The sequence below is a fragment of the Zingiber officinale genome, chromosome 3B, assembly GCF_018446385.1.
Source record: "Zingiber officinale cultivar Zhangliang chromosome 3B, Zo_v1.1, whole genome shotgun sequence".
NCBI classification, from domain to species: domain Eukaryota; kingdom Viridiplantae; phylum Streptophyta; class Magnoliopsida; order Zingiberales; family Zingiberaceae; genus Zingiber; species Zingiber officinale.
Genome location: NC_055991.1, coordinates 101,631,568 through 101,650,581, shown reverse-complemented (window position 1 = coordinate 101,650,581; position 19,014 = coordinate 101,631,568). Strand labels below are relative to the sequence as shown.

At 34.5% G+C, this 19,014-nt stretch overlaps 1 protein-coding gene across 1 annotated transcript; it reads right to left on the bottom strand.

Annotated features, from left to right (window-relative positions):
* Window positions 1–959: 959 nt before the first annotated feature.
* On the bottom strand, window positions 960–18,071 carry LOC121967183 (cytochrome b-c1 complex subunit Rieske-4, mitochondrial-like). The gene is made up of 2 exons (XM_042517251.1): window positions 17,796–18,071; window positions 960–1,862 (listed from the first exon to the last, which is right to left on the bottom strand). Exons 1-2 carry the CDS (start codon window positions 18,025–18,027, stop codon window positions 1,219–1,221), a joined length of 876 nt encoding a protein of 291 aa, XP_042373185.1. The 5' UTR covers window positions 18,028–18,071; the 3' UTR covers window positions 960–1,218.
* Window positions 18,072–19,014: the final 943 nt, after the last annotated feature.

The following is a 19,014-nucleotide window of genomic DNA, read 5'->3' as shown; positions in this document are numbered from 1 at the left end:
TCTCTCCCTTCACAAAAAATACGTAAATTTCTTCTGAAACATAAAAAATTTCCTTGCACGTGCTACAAATTTAGAGAGGTAGGACTTCTGGACTATTGTGTAGTTTATCTTATAAAATATAAATGCCAAATTGTGTTTTCATATTGTAGAATTGTCATATAATAAATACTAAATGATTCATGAATCTCATGAATATTTTACTATTTAAAGTTACAATTTTCAGTTTTTTGGTTTTATTTGTTGTGCAAATGATCAAACCAAAATTCAAATTGAATTTTGTTTGTGCTTTGGTCAACAAACCAAACTAAATAAAGATATAAATTTGGTTGGCTTGGTTTTTTGGTATGATCCAAACAAATGAAGACGATGATCTACACTTGTTGCTCAACGACATTTGGGTCAGTATCAATTACTATTGATATGATATGTATTCCTACAAGAATGAATACTTGTCTTAGTTTTCAATTTGGGCAAGGAAGACTGCCAAGTTGTGCCCAAGCAAAACTAGTTGATGACCTATTAATATTGAGAGTAGAGATGTAGGGAATTTTAATATGGTTTTGTTTGTATTTTTTTAAAGTAAAAAAGGGGGAATTGATTCAAAGATAAGCCATTAAAATCCATTGGCAGTCTTTCTACATCATTTTAGGACATACTTACAGTCTCAATATTAAAGAATCTTTAGATAACCTTGTGATCTGATGCTTACAAATTTTGCAGGATTCTAAACAAAATCTTATTCTTAATTTTCAAAATTTAGAATTTGATCAGCTAAACAAGTATTAGTAAAATATGATCACCTAACTAACCATGTCTTGTATAGTAATGATAGCTCATGAGCTTAGAGCATAAATTTAATCCAATATTACAGAATAGAGTTCTTCATACTCACAGTGCTGGTAAATGTGTTTAAAATGACTCAAAAACCATCAGTGAACATGAAAAAGGCATAAACAGTATAGTAAATGATCAATCCTTTTGATGATATCAACGGGGTAGCATGTTAACCAGGTAGATAAAAAACAAGAGTCAATTCAACAGCATTCATCCAGATTTTGCTGACTGAAACAAGATGGTGAAATACTACTTAAGGTTGTTTCAATACACACCAAATTTCCAAGGGAAACAGAATTATTTGAATCCAACTGCCAGGAGATCAAGCAGTAAACATTCATCAACCAAAATATTTTGGGGAAGAGTGTAGATAAAAACTCAGGGTCAACCGATAAGCAACTTGTTTTCCTCCAAGAAGGTATACTGAGGTACTTCTAGGTTGAATGGTGCTGGACCCTTCCGAATCCTACCTGAGATATCATAATGGGAACCGTGGCATGGACAGAACCAGCCGCCAAAATCCCCAGCATTAGGCAGTGGGATGCAACCAAGATGAGTGCAGACACCAACCACAATTAGCCACTCAGGGTTCTTAACTCTATCTGCATCCTCCTGAGGATCGCGAAGAGATGACACATCAACGGTGTTGGCCAGTTTGATATCTTTCTCTGTACGACGTCTAATGAAAACCGGCTTCCCACGCCACTTCACAGTCACTGTAGACCCTGGTTCTATGTTGGAGAGATCAACTTCCAAGGAAGCCAAAGCAAGCACGTCTTTGCTAGGAGACATGCTCAACACAAGCTTGAGAATCAAGAGACGAAGCAATGAAGCATAGACAAATCTCCCACCGGTCAACACAAAGTATGCAAATGCTCGTTTGCTTGGATCACCTGGTGCATAACGCTCATGGTTGTATTCATCGTAAACGATCTTTGAGCTTGGATTCTTCAGAGCAGCCACAGTAGCAGGAAGATCCACTAAACCCAAATCTTGATGCCTAGGGATAAGTGGATCGGAAGCAAATCCTACAAATTTGTTAGCATTAAATAAATTAGGCTACAGAAAGCAGTAAGTTAATGACAGTTTTGCTAACTAGGTTCTGACAAATAGAGAAACATAAATGCCTCAATTGATTCATAGGGCATAAGTTATATCAGAGAATAAAGATCAACTCTTTTAAAAATGAATAACTTAGGTTTAATTTCTAAAATATGAAAATTTTTAATCATACAGACTTGCATATAGCTCAATGGAAGAATATCCATGCAGCATAGCCCAAATAGTTGAGGCAAATGATGATGAATATTTTAAGAATATACTTTCTTAAGAAAAGTTATGGCAATATACTCAAACATTATTGCCCATTGCACAGAATGGCAATGCAGGAAGGAGTTAGGACCCATCATATGAGGATGGTGAAGTTCCAAGAGACTCAGTCTAGTAGACAGATATGACTGCTATATAAAAGTTTCCATTCCCTGCCCAACCAATACAACTTTGGTGTAGCTCTTGTAATTTCCTCAGTCGCCACATTAAACTTAAGTTGCAGACTGCAATACCATTTTCATATTCCAGTAAATTCTTGAATGCATATTTGTTTAATCTGATCCTAGCATCAAGTGTAAAATTCCTTCTAAATTATACTAAATCACTGAACAAAACCTGATAAGAACAAAACAAAAGCAAACAATTGGCTCCCATCAATGTTCAGTCCAACATACATCTAATGATAATGAACACAAAAATCCTTATCATGTTACAGATACTCATAATATATGAATCATATAATCAACTAAAAGTGCCAAGTATGCTAAATATTAAGTTACTCAAACTCAGCATTAAACATTATTGAATCAAGTTGACCAGACAAAACACAAGCCTCTTTGGATATAAAGGTTGATTAAGTTTAGGCTTGACCAAGTTTGCCATATTTTTACACGTTTTGATGCTTCTAATATGTGAATTATTGACCAACTTCCCAAGGAGGCTGATCACTTAGTTGTTCAATCTCACCACAACACATTGCACCATGATTACAAGATAAAACAACCCGAGGTAAATGTCTCCCTTATGTGCTAATCACTATTCCAAAGGCTAGTAGCCGTCCGTGATTTATCTCCTCTGTGTTGGCCCTGGGACGGGTTGGCGGGGGCGCTGGAGGCGAGCGTATTCGCCTTTTGCTACCATGATTACAAGATAAAACAAACCATTCTGTAGGTATGAATCTGGATTAGCTCTAAATTTGACTAGGTTTGGTCTTATTTTAGTCCATCCGAAGAAGTACAAAAAGGTGCAAATGAAAGGAGAAGTTCCCTTTATATTGGCTCATTTCTACAAACGAATATTGACCAATGCCTCATCTCAGCACAAATATGGTAAAACTTCATTGTACCATATTTATAAGACAACAGACACTTCTTTCGTTTTGAATCTGGATTAGCATTAGATTTGACCAAGTTTGCTCTTACTTGACCACCTGACAGTGCAAAAAGGTGCAAATGGAAGCAGAAGTTGCCTTCATATTGGCTCATTTCTATAGACCACTCCATGTAATCAAAGCAGTCACAATGTTTATAAAGGCAGCTGGCTCATTAAAGCCGCTAAGAGGTCATGGCATAGGCATTGTGCATGCCTAGGAGAAATTTAACACACGCGTAAATGTTAACAAGTCATTTACATGTACTACATAAATGTACCTCATATATAAAGTCAAAAACATATAGTTATTATGTGAAAAGAGCAAATATGTAAAGATGTAAATATGTAAATATGTAAGGGGTAAATATGTAAAGGGCTCATTTGTAATATTTCCTTATTCATTATAACACATAAAAGGTGGAGGGGCTGCCTAGAGTTCTAACAAGGAACCATTTTCACCTTAAAATGGTATAAGAGCCACCAGCTTCTTCCTAAGCTAAATTCATTCTCGGTCTGGCGATAAGGTCATGAGAGTCATTCTACGCCTTTCTCATTGTTGCAACTCTATTGCTCACCGCAAGTGACCTTCCATAACATCCCTCCTTCCTTTTCCTTACTTCGCCACTGCACTTTCACAGGCCCTTGTCCCTTTTTCCATGTGCCATAGCATCTCAATCACATGTGCCTCGTGCATTTATTTTCATTGGGTGTCTTCCTCCACATGTCAATCCACCTGTTCATGTTGCTTTAAGGATGCCCTAGCCATCACAACCATCTCCACTGCAGCAACCATTCCTGCCCGCCTTCATTGCCTTCTTCGCAACTGCTTCCATGTCCCATCTCCAAGAGAAAACGAACAGCATCCAGCCTGCTTAAACTGTTGTCTCTTGGCCCTGCATCTCTCAAGTCGGTCCAGCATCAAGCAACAAAGTGTCCAACCTCCTTTTTCCCTAGTTCACATGCCTGTGTTAGGCTCTACTTTCACTGTCATCTCTTGCTCTTCCATCTTTGTCCTCCTTCAACAGTTGACATCGAGGCCCCCAAGGGCACCTCACTTGCAGTTGCAAAAATAGTTATCCATCTCATGTCAAATGTTCTAGGATACAATTCTTTAGAATTTTAAGCAAAGAGGCAAAAGCAAATACCCATTGCACTACATTGTATGTATTTATCCAAAGTGGAACAAGATGTTCGCAACTTCAGAAAAAGGTGAAGGAAAAAGGTTATCTCTACCTCTACTCAATCTAACTTAATTATTGTTGTTCCATATAGGAGTATTCGAGGCTTCTTAGGCTCCATGTTGATGTCAATGTTATATCCCAGCTGGTCACCTCATCTATCCATGGAGACTTTTTTAAACATATCATTGGTACCATATACTCCTCTAACCTCACACCACCGTTATGAGTTGGCAAAGTCATGATAGCCAAGGATTTCACTCATCCATGAAGGGCGTTGGAGATGCTCTCTTGTCACGAAAGATACATTTATCTTCAATATAATATATTCCTAAGCTTCCTTTGAATTTATTATCTATCAATATAAATACTAAACAATTGAATTGCTATATCCATGGCTTGAAATCTCATACCATATCGGACAGCATAGTTGAACTTAGATAGCTCTCAATCTTTCCAATCTTCAACTACTAGGTCACCTTTTCCTAGTAGTCTTCATCAATGGAACTTATTCCTATGTCTTCACCTCTCCAAATTCATAATAATCTTAGTCATCCTTCTTTTTGAAACTTGGACTAGATACTTCTCAATCTTTCCAATCTTGAACTACTAGGTCACCTTTTCCTAGTAGTAGTATTCATAAGTAGGTTTTTGCCCCATTTGCTTTAGTTAATTAGGATGTTTGAGTTCAAGTTGAATCAACTTTACTTTTAGTTTTAGATATTTTATTATTGATGATTACTCTCAAATGAGTGTTTTCTTATGAAAGACCATACTAAACTTGTTTCTATCTACCTTCCTGTTATGCTTAAATTAAAAATCAATTTAGCATTGTCATCAAGTGTCTACTTAATGGCAATGCCAAGAAGTTTACTTTTTGCCCCCGGGGCAATGGTGCAGTGCCTTCTCAGTTTCCAAACATCTAAGGATCGAGTCCCAGCTTGTCCTAGCTTCGGTGAATTAACGGAAGAATTTACCTTAATGAGCGGTTGATCTAAGAACTTTGGGCTAATGGGCCGCCCGCTACGAGCGTTCCCTGATTTATCTTAGTGGCCTATGGGAACTTCCATGGGACAAGGTCGGTCATCCCAGGATTTAGTCGACGTAAACTGGATACCTGATGCCAACTTAAAAAAAAAATAGCAATGCCAAGAAATATTTGTCTCTCTTTTTAATATATTTTATCATTGAGTTAATATTTTTCATTCATCCTCATCTCCTTATAACACAACAAATTAGTATTGAAATTAATAAACTTTACTCCTCATGTGATACCCTTTTTCTTTTTGGGGTGATGTTATTCTCATTGTCTATTATCTTATCACTCATATATCATGTTCTACTCTTCATGAATATATTTTCTTTATTATTCTCCTTCCACAATATTGTGCTAATGCTAGGTTGTTCCCCGGAAGGAACGTGTTGCAGGGTCCGACTGTAACGTCTCGGCAAGGACCGCTACATCTCCAGAACTCGGGTGTAGTGATAAATATGCAAGAGTTCGCGTTACAGGGTCCGACTGTAACGTCTCAGCAAGGACCGCTACATCTCCATGAGAAGTTGGGTGTAGTGTTAAATAGGCAAGAGTTCTCACACCATAGGTTAGATAAGAACAAATATGATAGGAAAACTAATAATCTAAGATTTGGAACATGGAATATAGGAACTCTCACTGGTAAATCAATGGAGGTAGTAGATATGATGATTAGGAGAAAAATTAATATTTTATGTGTACAAGAGACAAAATGGACAGGTGAGAAGGCAAAGATGATAGAGAACTCGGGTTTTAAGTTATGGTACACTGGAAAAAGTAAAACAAGAAATGGAGTGGGTATTATTATAGATAGTTTGTTAAAGGATGAAGTTGTAGGAGTAGTTAGAAAAGGGGATAGAATTATAACTCTTAAGATAATAGTGGCGAAAGAAACTATGAACATAATTAGCGTATATGCACCACAAGTAGGATTAGATGAAGCTACCAAATTAAGGTTTTGGGAGGACTTAGATGAAATATTACAAAATATTCCACCAAATGAAAGGATTTTAATAGGAGGTGATCTAAATGGCCATGTCGGAGTGAAAAATGAGGAATATGAGAGAGTACATGGGAGTTATGGGTTTGGAACGAGAAATGAGGAAGGGAAAACTATATTAGATTTTGCGATAGCATATGACCTTATATTAGCTAATACATTTTTTAAGAAAAGAGAAGAACACTTAGTCACATTCAAAAGTGGGAATAATAAATCGCAAATTGACTTTCTTATGGTTAGGAAGAAGGATAGAAAGATTTGTAAAGATTGCAAAGTCATCCCTGGAGAAAGCTTAACTACCCAACATAGGGTAGTAGTGTTGGATATACGCCTCAAACATAGTATCAATAGAAAGAAAATATATACAATTCCTAGAATTAAGTGGTGGAAGTTAAAGGATGGGAAGCAACATATATTTAAAGAGAAGGTAGAAGTACAAGCATTAGGTGAAATATACGATGACTCTAATACAACATGGGATAAGATGGTATCAAAGTTGAAAAGAGTGTACTCGGTGAGTCAAAGGGGCATGCACCGCTAAGTAAAGAATCTTGGTGGTGGAATGAGAAAGTACAAGAGAAAGTGAGGGAAAAACGAATAGCTTATAAGGAATTATATATTTGTAAGAACGAGGAAAATTTAAAAAAATATACAATAGCCAAGAAAGAAGCTAAGAAAGTAGTGAGTGAAGCAAAAAATGAAACTTTTGAACGGTTATATCAAAAATTGGATACAAAAGAAGGGGAAAAAGATATTTATAGAATAGCTAAAGCGAGAGAAAGAAAAACAAGAGATCTTAGCCAAATAAAATGTATTAAAGATGAATGTAATAGGGTATTAGTAAGCGATGAAGAAATAAAAGAGCGGTGGAAGAGGTATTTTCATCAACTTTTTAATGAAGGTTTAGGTGACTAACTTAACTTAGGTAATTTAAGTAGGTCAAATGAGCATAGAAATTTTAATTTTTATCGTAGAATTCAAACTTCAGAAGTAAAACAAACTTTAAATGAGATGCACAATGGAAAAGCTGTTGGACCAGATGATATTCTGATAGAGGCATGGAAGTGCTTAGGGAAACAAGGTATTGAATGACTTACAAAACTATTTAACATGATATTGAAAATAAAAAAAAATGTCTGATCAATGGAGGATAAGTACTCTAGTTCCCTTATATAAGAACAAGGGAGACGTACAAAATTGTGTAAACTATAGGGGTATTAAACTAATGAGTCATACTATGAAACTTTGGGAAAAAGTAATAGAAAAAGATTAAGAAAGGAGACCATAGTGACAGAAAATCAATTTGGATTCATGTCTTGAAGGTCGACAATAAAAACTATACATCTTCTTAGACAATTAATTGAAAAATATCAGGAGTAAAAACAAGATCTACACATGGTATTCATTGACTTAGAAAAAACTTATGATAGAGTCCCAAGAGAAATTATATGAAGAATTTTAGAAAAGAGAGGTGTTAGCGTAACATATATTGAACTAATTAAGGATATGTATAAGTATGTAACGACCAGAGTAAAGACTTCAGGCGGAGTAACTGAAGCATTTCCAATAAAGATAGGGTTGCATCAAGGATCAACTCTAAGTCCCTTTCTTTTTACACTAATTATGGACGAACTCACTGTGCATATTTAAGACACAGTACCGTGGTGCATGTTGTTTGCAGATGATATTATTTTGGTAGATGAGACACGTGAAGGAGTAAATGCTAAACTAGAATCTTGGAGGGAAACACTAGAAGGGAAAGGTTTTAAGCTTAGTAGATTAAAGACAGAATATATAGAATTTAAGTTTAGCAATATTAGAAGTAATGAAACAATTGTTAAGATAGGAGAGGACGAGTTGTCCGGAACCGAGAGATTTAAATATTTAGGATCATTTTTGTAAAATGATGGAGGGATTGAGAGAGATGTCTTATATCAAATACAAGCAGGATGAGTGAAATGGAGGGGAGCGTCGAGTGTTTTATGTGACCATAAAGTACCTCTTAAACTTAAAGGTAAGTTCTATAAAACCCCAGTTAGACCTGTTATGTTATATGGAGCTGAATGTTGGGGTATGACTCGAGCACATGAGCAGAAGATGAGAGTTGTAGAGATGAGGATGTTAAGGTGGATGTGTGGACATACGAGAATGGACAAAATAAGAAATGAGAGCATTAGAGAGAAAGTCGGAGTTTTATCTATTGAGAAAAAACTCTGAGAAACACGTTTAAGATGGTACGAACATATACTTAGATGACCAATAAATGTCCTAGTTAGGCGATGTGAAACTATGATAAACATGCATATCAAACGAGGAAGAGAAGATAAAAAATGACTTGATTAGCAACAATAAAAAAAGATAAAATTTATTTAAATATAGATGATATAATAGGAGATAGAGCTCAATGGCGTAAAAGGATTCATACAGCCGACCCCACCTAGTGGGAAAAGGCTTGGTTGTTGTTGTTGTTGTTGTATTCTCCTTCCACAATATATTATATATTTTCTTCCACCACAATGTAGGATCGTACAAGTCTAGGGATGCGCTTGCTCTATTCAATTAGATTACCTTAGTTAGCATAAGTTGTCTCCAAGTCACGTGCACCTTTCTTGGTTATGGTACGTTATAAAAAGATTACCGTTGTTACTCTCTTGGAACACAGTGTTGAATCTATCAAGATGTTACTTTTTTAAAGTCCACTGTTTTCTTTTGCTCTACCTCATCTTTATTGGAGGTAGTGCACAATATTCTTCTCGTTCTTACTTTTGTGTTCCTACTGAATTATTTTTTCCACCTCCACTTATGAAACTCCCTCCACCCTCTACTATTGTTGACCACTTGAGACAACACCCCGATAGAGGTGAGGTGTACAATCAATGTCTGCACCTTAAAGACACTCCAGCAACTCCTTGAGACTCTCACTTTAAAATTGTGTTGTCATTTTAGATCCCCTTTTGATTTGAACATTTCCAATGTTTTTTGCAAAGGAACTCATCAAGGTTCCACTTCTCACCAACTTTCTCATTTTATGTCTCATAGCTATTACTCGCTATTACTCAACTATTCTAGCTTTGTGCCTTCTTTATCACCAGCCAGTTCTCAAGAATGTTTCAAAGGCACTTTCAAATCTACGGTGACCACAGGCTATAATTGATAAGATGAATTCTCTACAATGGTAATTAAGAGGTAGTTCTCTTCATCCAAGGAAGTCCGCCATAGATTGCAGATGAATTTTCTCCATTAAGTATTCTCTCAATGGTACTATTAACTACTTAAAGGTCGCCTAGTGTTAAAGAGACACATTCAAATTTATGGTGTTGACAACCTAGATACATTCTCTCAAATAGCCATGGTTACTTCAGTTTACCTTTTCCTCTCTTAAATTGTCATCCTTCACTAGCTTCTTCATCAACTTCATATAAAGAATGTTTATCTTCGTAGTGATCTTGATGCAGCAGAAACTACTGAATCATTGATTCGAACACGAACGTCGAAAATAATCTTCTAGAGACATGTTGATTCAGCATAATACCAATAAAATATGCATCCAAAAACTCACCATTTCGGGAAAAAGAAACTTCAAAAAAGTTTATTGATCAAAACAACTACCCTAACATCAGCTAAACAAATAGTTTAAATAGTCTCAAAAACCTAACAATACTGAAGACAAATAACCTTTAAAAAACTAAAATTCTTTGGAGTCCCCGAAAAGGCTTTAAAAGACTTTTTTGGGCCTTGGAATGGCGGTTACGGGTTACACGCATTAACCAATTATAGATCTCTGAACGAGTTTCGATTTGATATATTGTGTCCTGTGATTCAACCCGAGTCAAAAGTTATGGTCTCTCAAAGTTCATCATGACCACTGATCAAAATGGTCCCAACCCGAGTCAAAAATTATGATCTCTCAAAGTTTATCATGGTCGCCAATCAAAATGGTCCCAAAACTCTAGGCTCTGCTACTCCACATCAAATCTTTTAAAGTCTACTAGTGATCGTGCACACGCGTCGCGTGTGTAATATAATACATTGAAATCACATTGACTCTTTTTAATGAAATTATATTAATTAAAGCATTTTAGCATTAAAATACTAAAGTAGAGTCATTAGGGTAAAGTACCTGATTTTTGAAAATATGAATTATTTGGGTCTTTGAAAATCCGAATTGTTTGGATTTTCGAGTGTCACCCTTACAGCTTCCCTATGAAAAAAATTAATTTAATTTAATATTATACTTATCTTAGTAAAAAAACTAAGAAAAGTATATTTTTTAATATTGTTGGCCTAAAATATTTATAAAAGCTTCTTTGATCATAGTGTTGTCAATTCTAAGATGTGGGACTAAAGAGAACTATATTTTTTTATATAAAACAACCAGAGAAAATTAATGATGAGAAAAATTCATAATAATTTGTCGCAGTTGAGTCTCGAACTATAGATCACTGATTGTTTCGCTTGTGGAATTACTAATAAACCTTGGAATTATTTTTAGTGTGAATAGAAAAAAGGATATTAACGCAAATTCATTTTAGACTTCACCAAAGTTAGTTAGTAAAGGGGGGAGATTTTTAATAAAATAGTAAGATAGTAAGATATAGAGCAACTTCCGGTGTTTGTCATTCAAAGAGGCTAGTTTGGTGCGTAATCTAAAGAAGTCTTTGTATGACCTAAAGCAATCTTAGAGAGCTTACTTTGGGAATTCAAGCATGAACGAGTGAAATACATACTCATTTTAAATCTATAAGATGCATTCTTCTTATTATGTAAGAATCCAGCAAAATTGTAAAATTGAAATATTGCTTTCATGAACAATTTCAGTGTTATAAATGGCGATAAGCAGTGGCGGGGACCGCCTACTGCCTCGGCTGCCTAGCCATCGATTGAATTTTTTTTACTAATTTTTATATATAATATTATAAATAGTCGTTATTCCTATATTTACTTTTAATAAAATCTATTAATTAAAAATAAAAAATTTAATCTAAATATTTTTTTAAAAAATTAAATATATATATATATATAATTAAATTAATGGAATAATTTTATTAGACTTTAATTAAGTCTATTTAAATTATCTCAATTATAACGAAGTGTTGATTAACATAAAATTTAATTAAACCGCATACCTTATTTCAGCTCAACGACAAGTCCAACGTGTCACCCAGATCGTGCGACATGTCAAGACACATCGTTGGGAGGGGCAACACGTCCAAGCCCGTCATCGGGCTCAGGCAATGCATCGCCGGGCACAGGCGATGCATTCGAACAAGTCGCAGTGGTGAAACGACTGCAGCGATAATGACGGTGGCGGTTCCAAGTGCAGCGTGGCGGAAGGAAAGCACTGCCTTTGCCTGAGGCGGTACGGCTGATACCCGCCTCCCGCTTAGGCAATGCCTAGGCAGAACACTGACAATTTCAAACTACTTGGGTAACCTTTAGCATTTTCTTGATATAGATGTTGTTATCTATAAATATATCCCATAGCACAAGTATATATTGGATATACATGATAAGGCAAACATACTAGGGATTAAATGTTATAGAGAATCATATAAATTCTAGTGTCATATTAATAAGAGACAAGAAGAGCCACTAACTCATGGGAAAGTATAGAAAGTTGATAGATAAAATGAACAATCTCAGAGTCACCATCCTTTGATTAGCATGATTTTCTAAAGAGTTCCTGTCAAAACCATTGGATAGCAACTATGAGAATTCCACTTTGCCTGGAAGATGCAAGAAAAAGTATTTTATTTTGTGATAAGGTCATTTTCAAGTTGTGGATTAGTAATGCAAATTGGGTAGGTTTTCCAACAGAGAGACGATCTACATTTGACTATTGTCTTCTCTTATGATAACCTTGTTTCCTAGTAAAGTAACAAGCACACGAAGGTGACAAAGATCGAGTGCAAAGGCGAAATATAGAATCATGGCCTTAGCAACATGTAAGCTCATTTGGGTTAAGCATCTGATAGCAGATCTAAGGTTTGCCCCTATGTAGCCAATGAAGCTTTCCTGTGACCCAAATTTTGTGTTTTGTAAGAGGACAAAGCATATAGAAGATGATTGTCATTTCATCAGAGAAAAAGGTAAATATAAAGACATCATCACGTTGCTTTTATTGGTTCTAATGATTAATTAGTAAATTTGCTAACCAAATCATTGGAAGACCTACTATTGAATCTATTTGTAGCAAACTGGATTCCTAAAGATACGTTCAAACTAACCTATGAGGAAGTATAGTGTAAGGAGTATAAGGTGGAGTACCTAGGGGTTCTAATGAGGAATCATTTCCCCTTAAAATAACTAATAAATATAAGTAAATGCAATCTAAAATCATCAACAATAGAAAAGCTTCTAATATTATATAGTGTTCTCATTAGCAACCTAGGTAGCCATGTAGGTGTTTAAGACAACGAACAACATTGTATATGAAATGCATGGTTTCTTTAGGTGATTGGGATGATTAGACAAGCTAGGCAAGCTATAAAGAAGAACAAAACCAATGTGTTTGATCATAAAAAAACATTTATGAATCTTTTGTGGTATTTTATCTATTAAATGAGATTAATACTACTCTTTTTTGTATTTTTCCATTAATTATTTTACTTAATAAAAGATATCTATACTAGATATTCAAGACCTAAAGCCAATTTGATTTATAGAATAGTTATCTCTTATTCACCTCTCAAAAACTTTCAAAATTTTGTGGCTCCTACTTGATAGTTCAATAATTAAACCAATATTGCATACATTTATTCTCTCGTAAAGAAGTGCTAAGAATAATTTCTATGGTAGGCGCTCAAAATTCTCCATGAATATATAACACAGGAGGGAAGTGATAGGGTTAGAAAATTAAGGTTTTCTTCAAGGGACCAATTAGAAAACTAACTCAATTTTTTACTCAATGAACCCCACCAAAGCAGACTCTTTTCATAACACCTACATGAATCCATAAATCATTAGGTAAAGTGGTTTCCCGCTATTTCTGCTAAGATAGCCCCACACACCACACATTTAGAGCAAGTGCTTAAAGGGGGGCACTTAATCACTAGGCCCAAGAGTCCCCTTCCACTTCTTCCTAGATCACTTTTATAGAATTGTTAATAAAAAATAAACTCCTATTAATCTAACACAATTATACAATTAATAAAAGTTAAAAATATAAATTTATTTAATATTTTAATTTATATTTCACTTCCTCATCCTAATAATTTATAATTAACATTATTTTTAACTTATAACTAGTGATCTAAAAGTTTATTGTCAATTAATCCTTACCATCCACTTTTAACTTATAATTACTAACCCTAACACTTAGTTATTAAAAAAACTCACCTTATTTAATGTCTCAGCCACCTATGACTTATCCACACAACCAATTTTATTAATTTAGCTTTAAAATTTAAAAAAATAATAATAATTGTTTAACTTATTAACAGAAAACTTCAATAAACAAAAAACTCTTTCCCTGTTTAACAACCAAGGCAGACCATAATATAGTGAAGCCCTAAAGATCCAGCTTCTTCTTCACGAGCAACACCTGCTTTTCTTGGTGTGCCTTCTTCTATGCAAGAACCCTTCTCATAATCCAACAAACTCATGTCTGCACTGCTTCTCGTTTGCATCCCTGCAACATGTCCCTCCAGTACCACCATACCTGTAACCGCCAGTACAAACTTCCAACACCCCATTTTTCTCACGCCCAACTGCAATGTGAACAGGTACTATAAGCTTTTAATGCTGCTCAACTATTTGCTTGCGGAAACAGATCAGATTCTTCCCTTTGATTCCTTCTAGTTGAACAGAATCCTTTCTACATGATTTAATTTCCCAAAGAAATATATGGTACCAGCCATGATAGGATCAGTTTCTGCTAATCCTAGTTAAACTTGACCGACTCACATCGAATTGGTTAGACTGACAATTTGACAACTATGCTTTATTCTCAAAATTTTATTAAAAACTTAGTTAATACCTCTATCTCGGTATCTCCTAGACTCTTCCAAACTTCAATAGGAGCATTATACAAAACTGCACTTTTACATAGCTTTATTCTCCTTAAAGTTTCTTTAACCTAGTTAACCTAATGTTATAAATAATTTGTGATCCCTAAATGTACCATAGTTTGCAATCTCTAAAAAAAATTATCTACAGAATGCTCATTAAAATGTTTACAAAAAATCATCTTTCTCTAATTGCACTAGGTCAGCAAGAACCTTTCAATTTTATCTTGCATGAATTTAACATTTCCAAAATCAACATTTACTATCTCTAACCTTTGGAATCTGTTCACCCCATACAGTTTAGACTTTATCATGCTTATAAGTTCACATAACATTAATATCGTCAAACTCTTTATTCCAAACTTTATCATTTTTGAAAAACAATATTATCGTATTGTTGTCCTTGAAACTCCATCTAGTTCTTCAAAAATTAATAAATTTTTCCCATACCTTTTCTTAGATCTATATCAAATACCATCAATCAAGTTAACTAGTTAAGCATTTCTCAAGTATTATCTCCTAAATTTTACACATAATCTACATTCCTAGTAAGAAAAAAACTATTTTGACTTTTATTATTCCCACTCTTAGAGAAAAAATTCAACTGATTATTTCTGTCTTCATAACGTGAGCATTAACAATCATATTGAGTATTAACAATCAAAAGATATAGCAAACTTCAAAATTATACTACCCTCTTAAGTTTTTCACCAAATCCAAAACCTACATGCATAGGAAAAAGCAGTTATTACATTTACCATCACATCTCCTTAACTCCATTTCTTTTTGTTTTTTAAAACTAGAAACCAACTATCCTTAAATCCACTTTAAATGATAATCGTGAGTTTACCCAGGAACTGTCAGTGAACACACCAACCCTACCTTCCTACCTGATTCGTCTGCACACACCCTCCCATCACTGCTGCTCCAAATCCTAACACCTCCAGCCACTGCTCATTGTAGCCCTCCACTCTCTGTTCGACATTCACCGACATTGCTTGGTGTTGATCCTTAACCCTCCTCATTTTATAACTCATTTTCTTTTGATTCGTTCCTCGTGATTGATAAAAGGAATCAAACTCAGACACCTTTTGTCTCATTCTGTTCTGGTCATGAACACGCAAGACCACACATGACCAACCACAAGAATACACATGTGATACGGGCAGCACAAGATTAATTACCTCGTGTTGACAAATTTCATTGCTTGTGGTTGCATATAAATTTGCCATATCTTTTGGATTGTGGATACAAGCAGCACCTCAAACACTGCACTAAACTACATACTTTTGTGTGATTGCAGATAAATTCAAGTGTTGGATTAGAGTAATTAGTTTTTTCCAAAAGAAATAACAAAGTTATATCCAAGTGGAATATGAAAACAACAGGAACACCAAAGGAGAAAAAATAATTAGCTTGTAATTTTTGTGTACTTCCTAATTGGTTAAATAGGTTGTTGTACATATGAGTGAGCACTAACTATCAAGCAAAATTTGAGACACGATATTGAAAGGATTTTAGAAAAAAAAAGAAATTAATTTAATGGTTCCCTTTGGTGAAAAAATTTTCATTATCAATTACTGAAACAATGAACTTCCAAAGGAATCGATTAATCATATATAAAACTTTTCCCAATTAGAATTTTCCTACAAAGACTCTTACAGATTATTAATATTTTACTTAGCAAAATCACATACAAATATTTCAAGTAATCAAAATTGATTGAATTTCTCAGACTAAACTCAAAACAACCTATTCCAGAAATGTTCTCCATGTTTGAGAGTACAAATGTCATCTAATAATCTGTTTAGCAATTTGAGCAAACTGAATGAAGTTTCTCTAGTCGTCATACTGAACCCAGTTTTTTAGATTATTTTTTTAACATAGCATACTAGTCTTATGCACAAAAGGATAAATACAGGTGTGCTCTATGATGCAATTGGATATACAAATCTTTAGTACACAATCAAATAAATGAACTGGGTCAATCTACCAAATCAATTGACAACTGCTGAATCTATCCGACTAAAAAATGATTTATACATCTAAGTGTTATGCAGGTCATAGTCATTGTATGAATACCAAATTAACTTACAAAATCACATATATCAACAATGCCATATATTGCAATTAAATCAGTGGATAGTTAATGGACAGATAACTTGATGGATGAACCAAATATAATTATGCAAGTCACATGTTATATTCAACAAAATGATTATGCATTCAGTTGCAATATCAGGCATAGATATATCAATTGAAATATTGTATTCACCATGCAACCAAAATGGTCTGTTCCACCAAGTCAACAGCTAGATCAGATCTAAAAGCATGAAGATGGTTTAAATGAATGCATACTATTCAAACTAGAAAAGCAGATTATTTCATCAGTTCAACAATCAGACAAAATGTGATGCAAAGAAGCATTTGTTTGAACCAATTTATTTCACATAGTTACTTATCAGATAGTTTACTTGCTTCAGTAGCAGCTTAATGACATCATATATTCAGTGACAAAATGTACTATAATATGACATCCAAAGTGCAAAAAAAAAAAAAAACCAATGAAACAGCACCAAACAAGCTTTCCCTTTTCCTCCTTCAACTTTCAAATCCAAAGATTATCTTGAAAGGGATGTCATAATGCATTAATGCTGAAGAAAATAGACCAAGATCACTGATACAGCTTTTTTCTTTAAATTTATACAGATGAGCAAAACATTGAAATGTTCCAAAACTGCAACGGCTGACTTCACAAATTGATTGCAACGACAAATATTAAAAATTAAAAGAGGTCAAGGAGAGAAAATACTAGTAATTGGTGAAATATTCAAAACCAAACACTCAAACAGGTAACTTTCTCATTGGGGATTAAACTATTCAAGGTTTTTTAAATATCAAAAAAAGAAATGACAAAAATTATATGAATTACTAGAACAAGACTACACGATCTGTCAAACTAGGGCAGTAAAGACGGCGTCCTGAGGTTGGTTGCGATCAAGACAGAAACCTATAATAAAAAAATCCAATTTTTTTCATCAGTTTATATCACATGAAGGAATTCCTGTCTACTGATGTAGTCGCAAGTATGAACGCCGGAGGAAAAAAATAGGGGATGGGGGCCAGCATCAACGAATTTGCAATCCTACTTACTAAAGAATGAAGGAAACAAATTAAAATAGACAACCATGAGAGGAATACCAAGGGAATCTAATTTCACCGAACCTGAACCCAGCAATCTACAAATCACCAGTGAGCAGATTCAAGATGTCTCTTTTCGCTAAAATCAATTTTAAAATGATGACAGGGGAGGAAGCCTTCACCTCTGATGGACCCAACAATAGGCGATTGATAGGCGAAACGAGAGAGGCAATCGTCGGCTGGGGATGGATCCACAGCTCCATGTATAGGATTGCGCGAGAAGAAGGCGGAGGCGGCCGACGTCGGCCGGCATGAGAGCTCAGAGAGCCTTCGTCCTGCGAGCCTCAACATCGTCCGAGAAATGGCGATTTCTAGGGTTTCGATCAGAGAAGAAAAGGGACGACGAGGTAGCATATACTAATGCTTTCTGTAATATAGTGCGCCTCAGGAGCAACGATCTAACTCTATACCTCCTATAATAAGCCACGATTTAAACTCAATGCCCCGCATAACTTGGCAAATATAAGTTCCAAAATATAGATAAAAGAATCTTTAATTTTTTTTATTTTTTATTTTGATATAAATAAATTGAAAAAATTTTCATAAAAATAATAATTGAGATTAAAGAATAACTATCAAAAACTTTAGAATTTTTTTTTAATATTTTAGATTTTAAAAATTATCTAACTCAACAACAATCATGTCTTATCCTACTAGATAATGTCAGCTATATGGATCCTTTTATGTCATTGAGATATATTTTATATTAAATCATTATTTATACTTAAATAAATTTTATCATGTTTTATTGTTGTTAACGAAGTATTTTTTTTATTTTCGTCTTCCACATTTGATGTGTATTTGTCATGTTTCATATTACATAACTGGAGCATTTATTTCTCATCTAAGTACATTCTCGTATCATTTTAAATGTATCTCTCGGAGTTTTTCCTCAATAGATGCAACTCCGATTTTTCCTCTAATGATCTCATTTCTTATTCTGTCCATTCTCGTATGTCCACACATTTAACTTAACATCCTCATCTCTGCAACTCTTATCTTCTGCTCATGTACTTGAGTCATAGCTCAACATTCAGTTCCATATAACATAGCATATCTAACTGTGGTTTTGTAAAAATTTTCTTTAAGTTTTAGAGATATTTTATGGTCACATAAAACGTTCGATACTCTTCTCCATCTCAACCATTATGCTTGTATTATATGTAAGACATCTCTCTCAATTTCTTTATCATTTTGTAAAAAGATCCTAAATATCTAAAGCTCTCAGTTCCGGGCAACTCGTCATCTCCTATCTTAATAATTGTCTCATTATGTCTAATATTACTAAACTTAAATTTCACATATTCTGTCTTTATTCTACTGAGCCTAAAACTGTTCTCT

What these genes read in the sequence shown, in the direction of transcription:
- LOC121967183 (XM_042517251.1), bottom strand. Translation starts at nt 18,027, where the DNA reads ATGCTACCTCGTCGTCCCTTTTCTTCTCTGATCGAAACCCTAGAAATC. An exon ending in TATTGTTGGGTCCATCAGAG is followed by an intron (nt 1,863 to 17,795) that starts GTGAAGGCTTCC and finishes ACAAATTTGTAG; the next exon opens with GATTTGCTTCCGATCCACTT.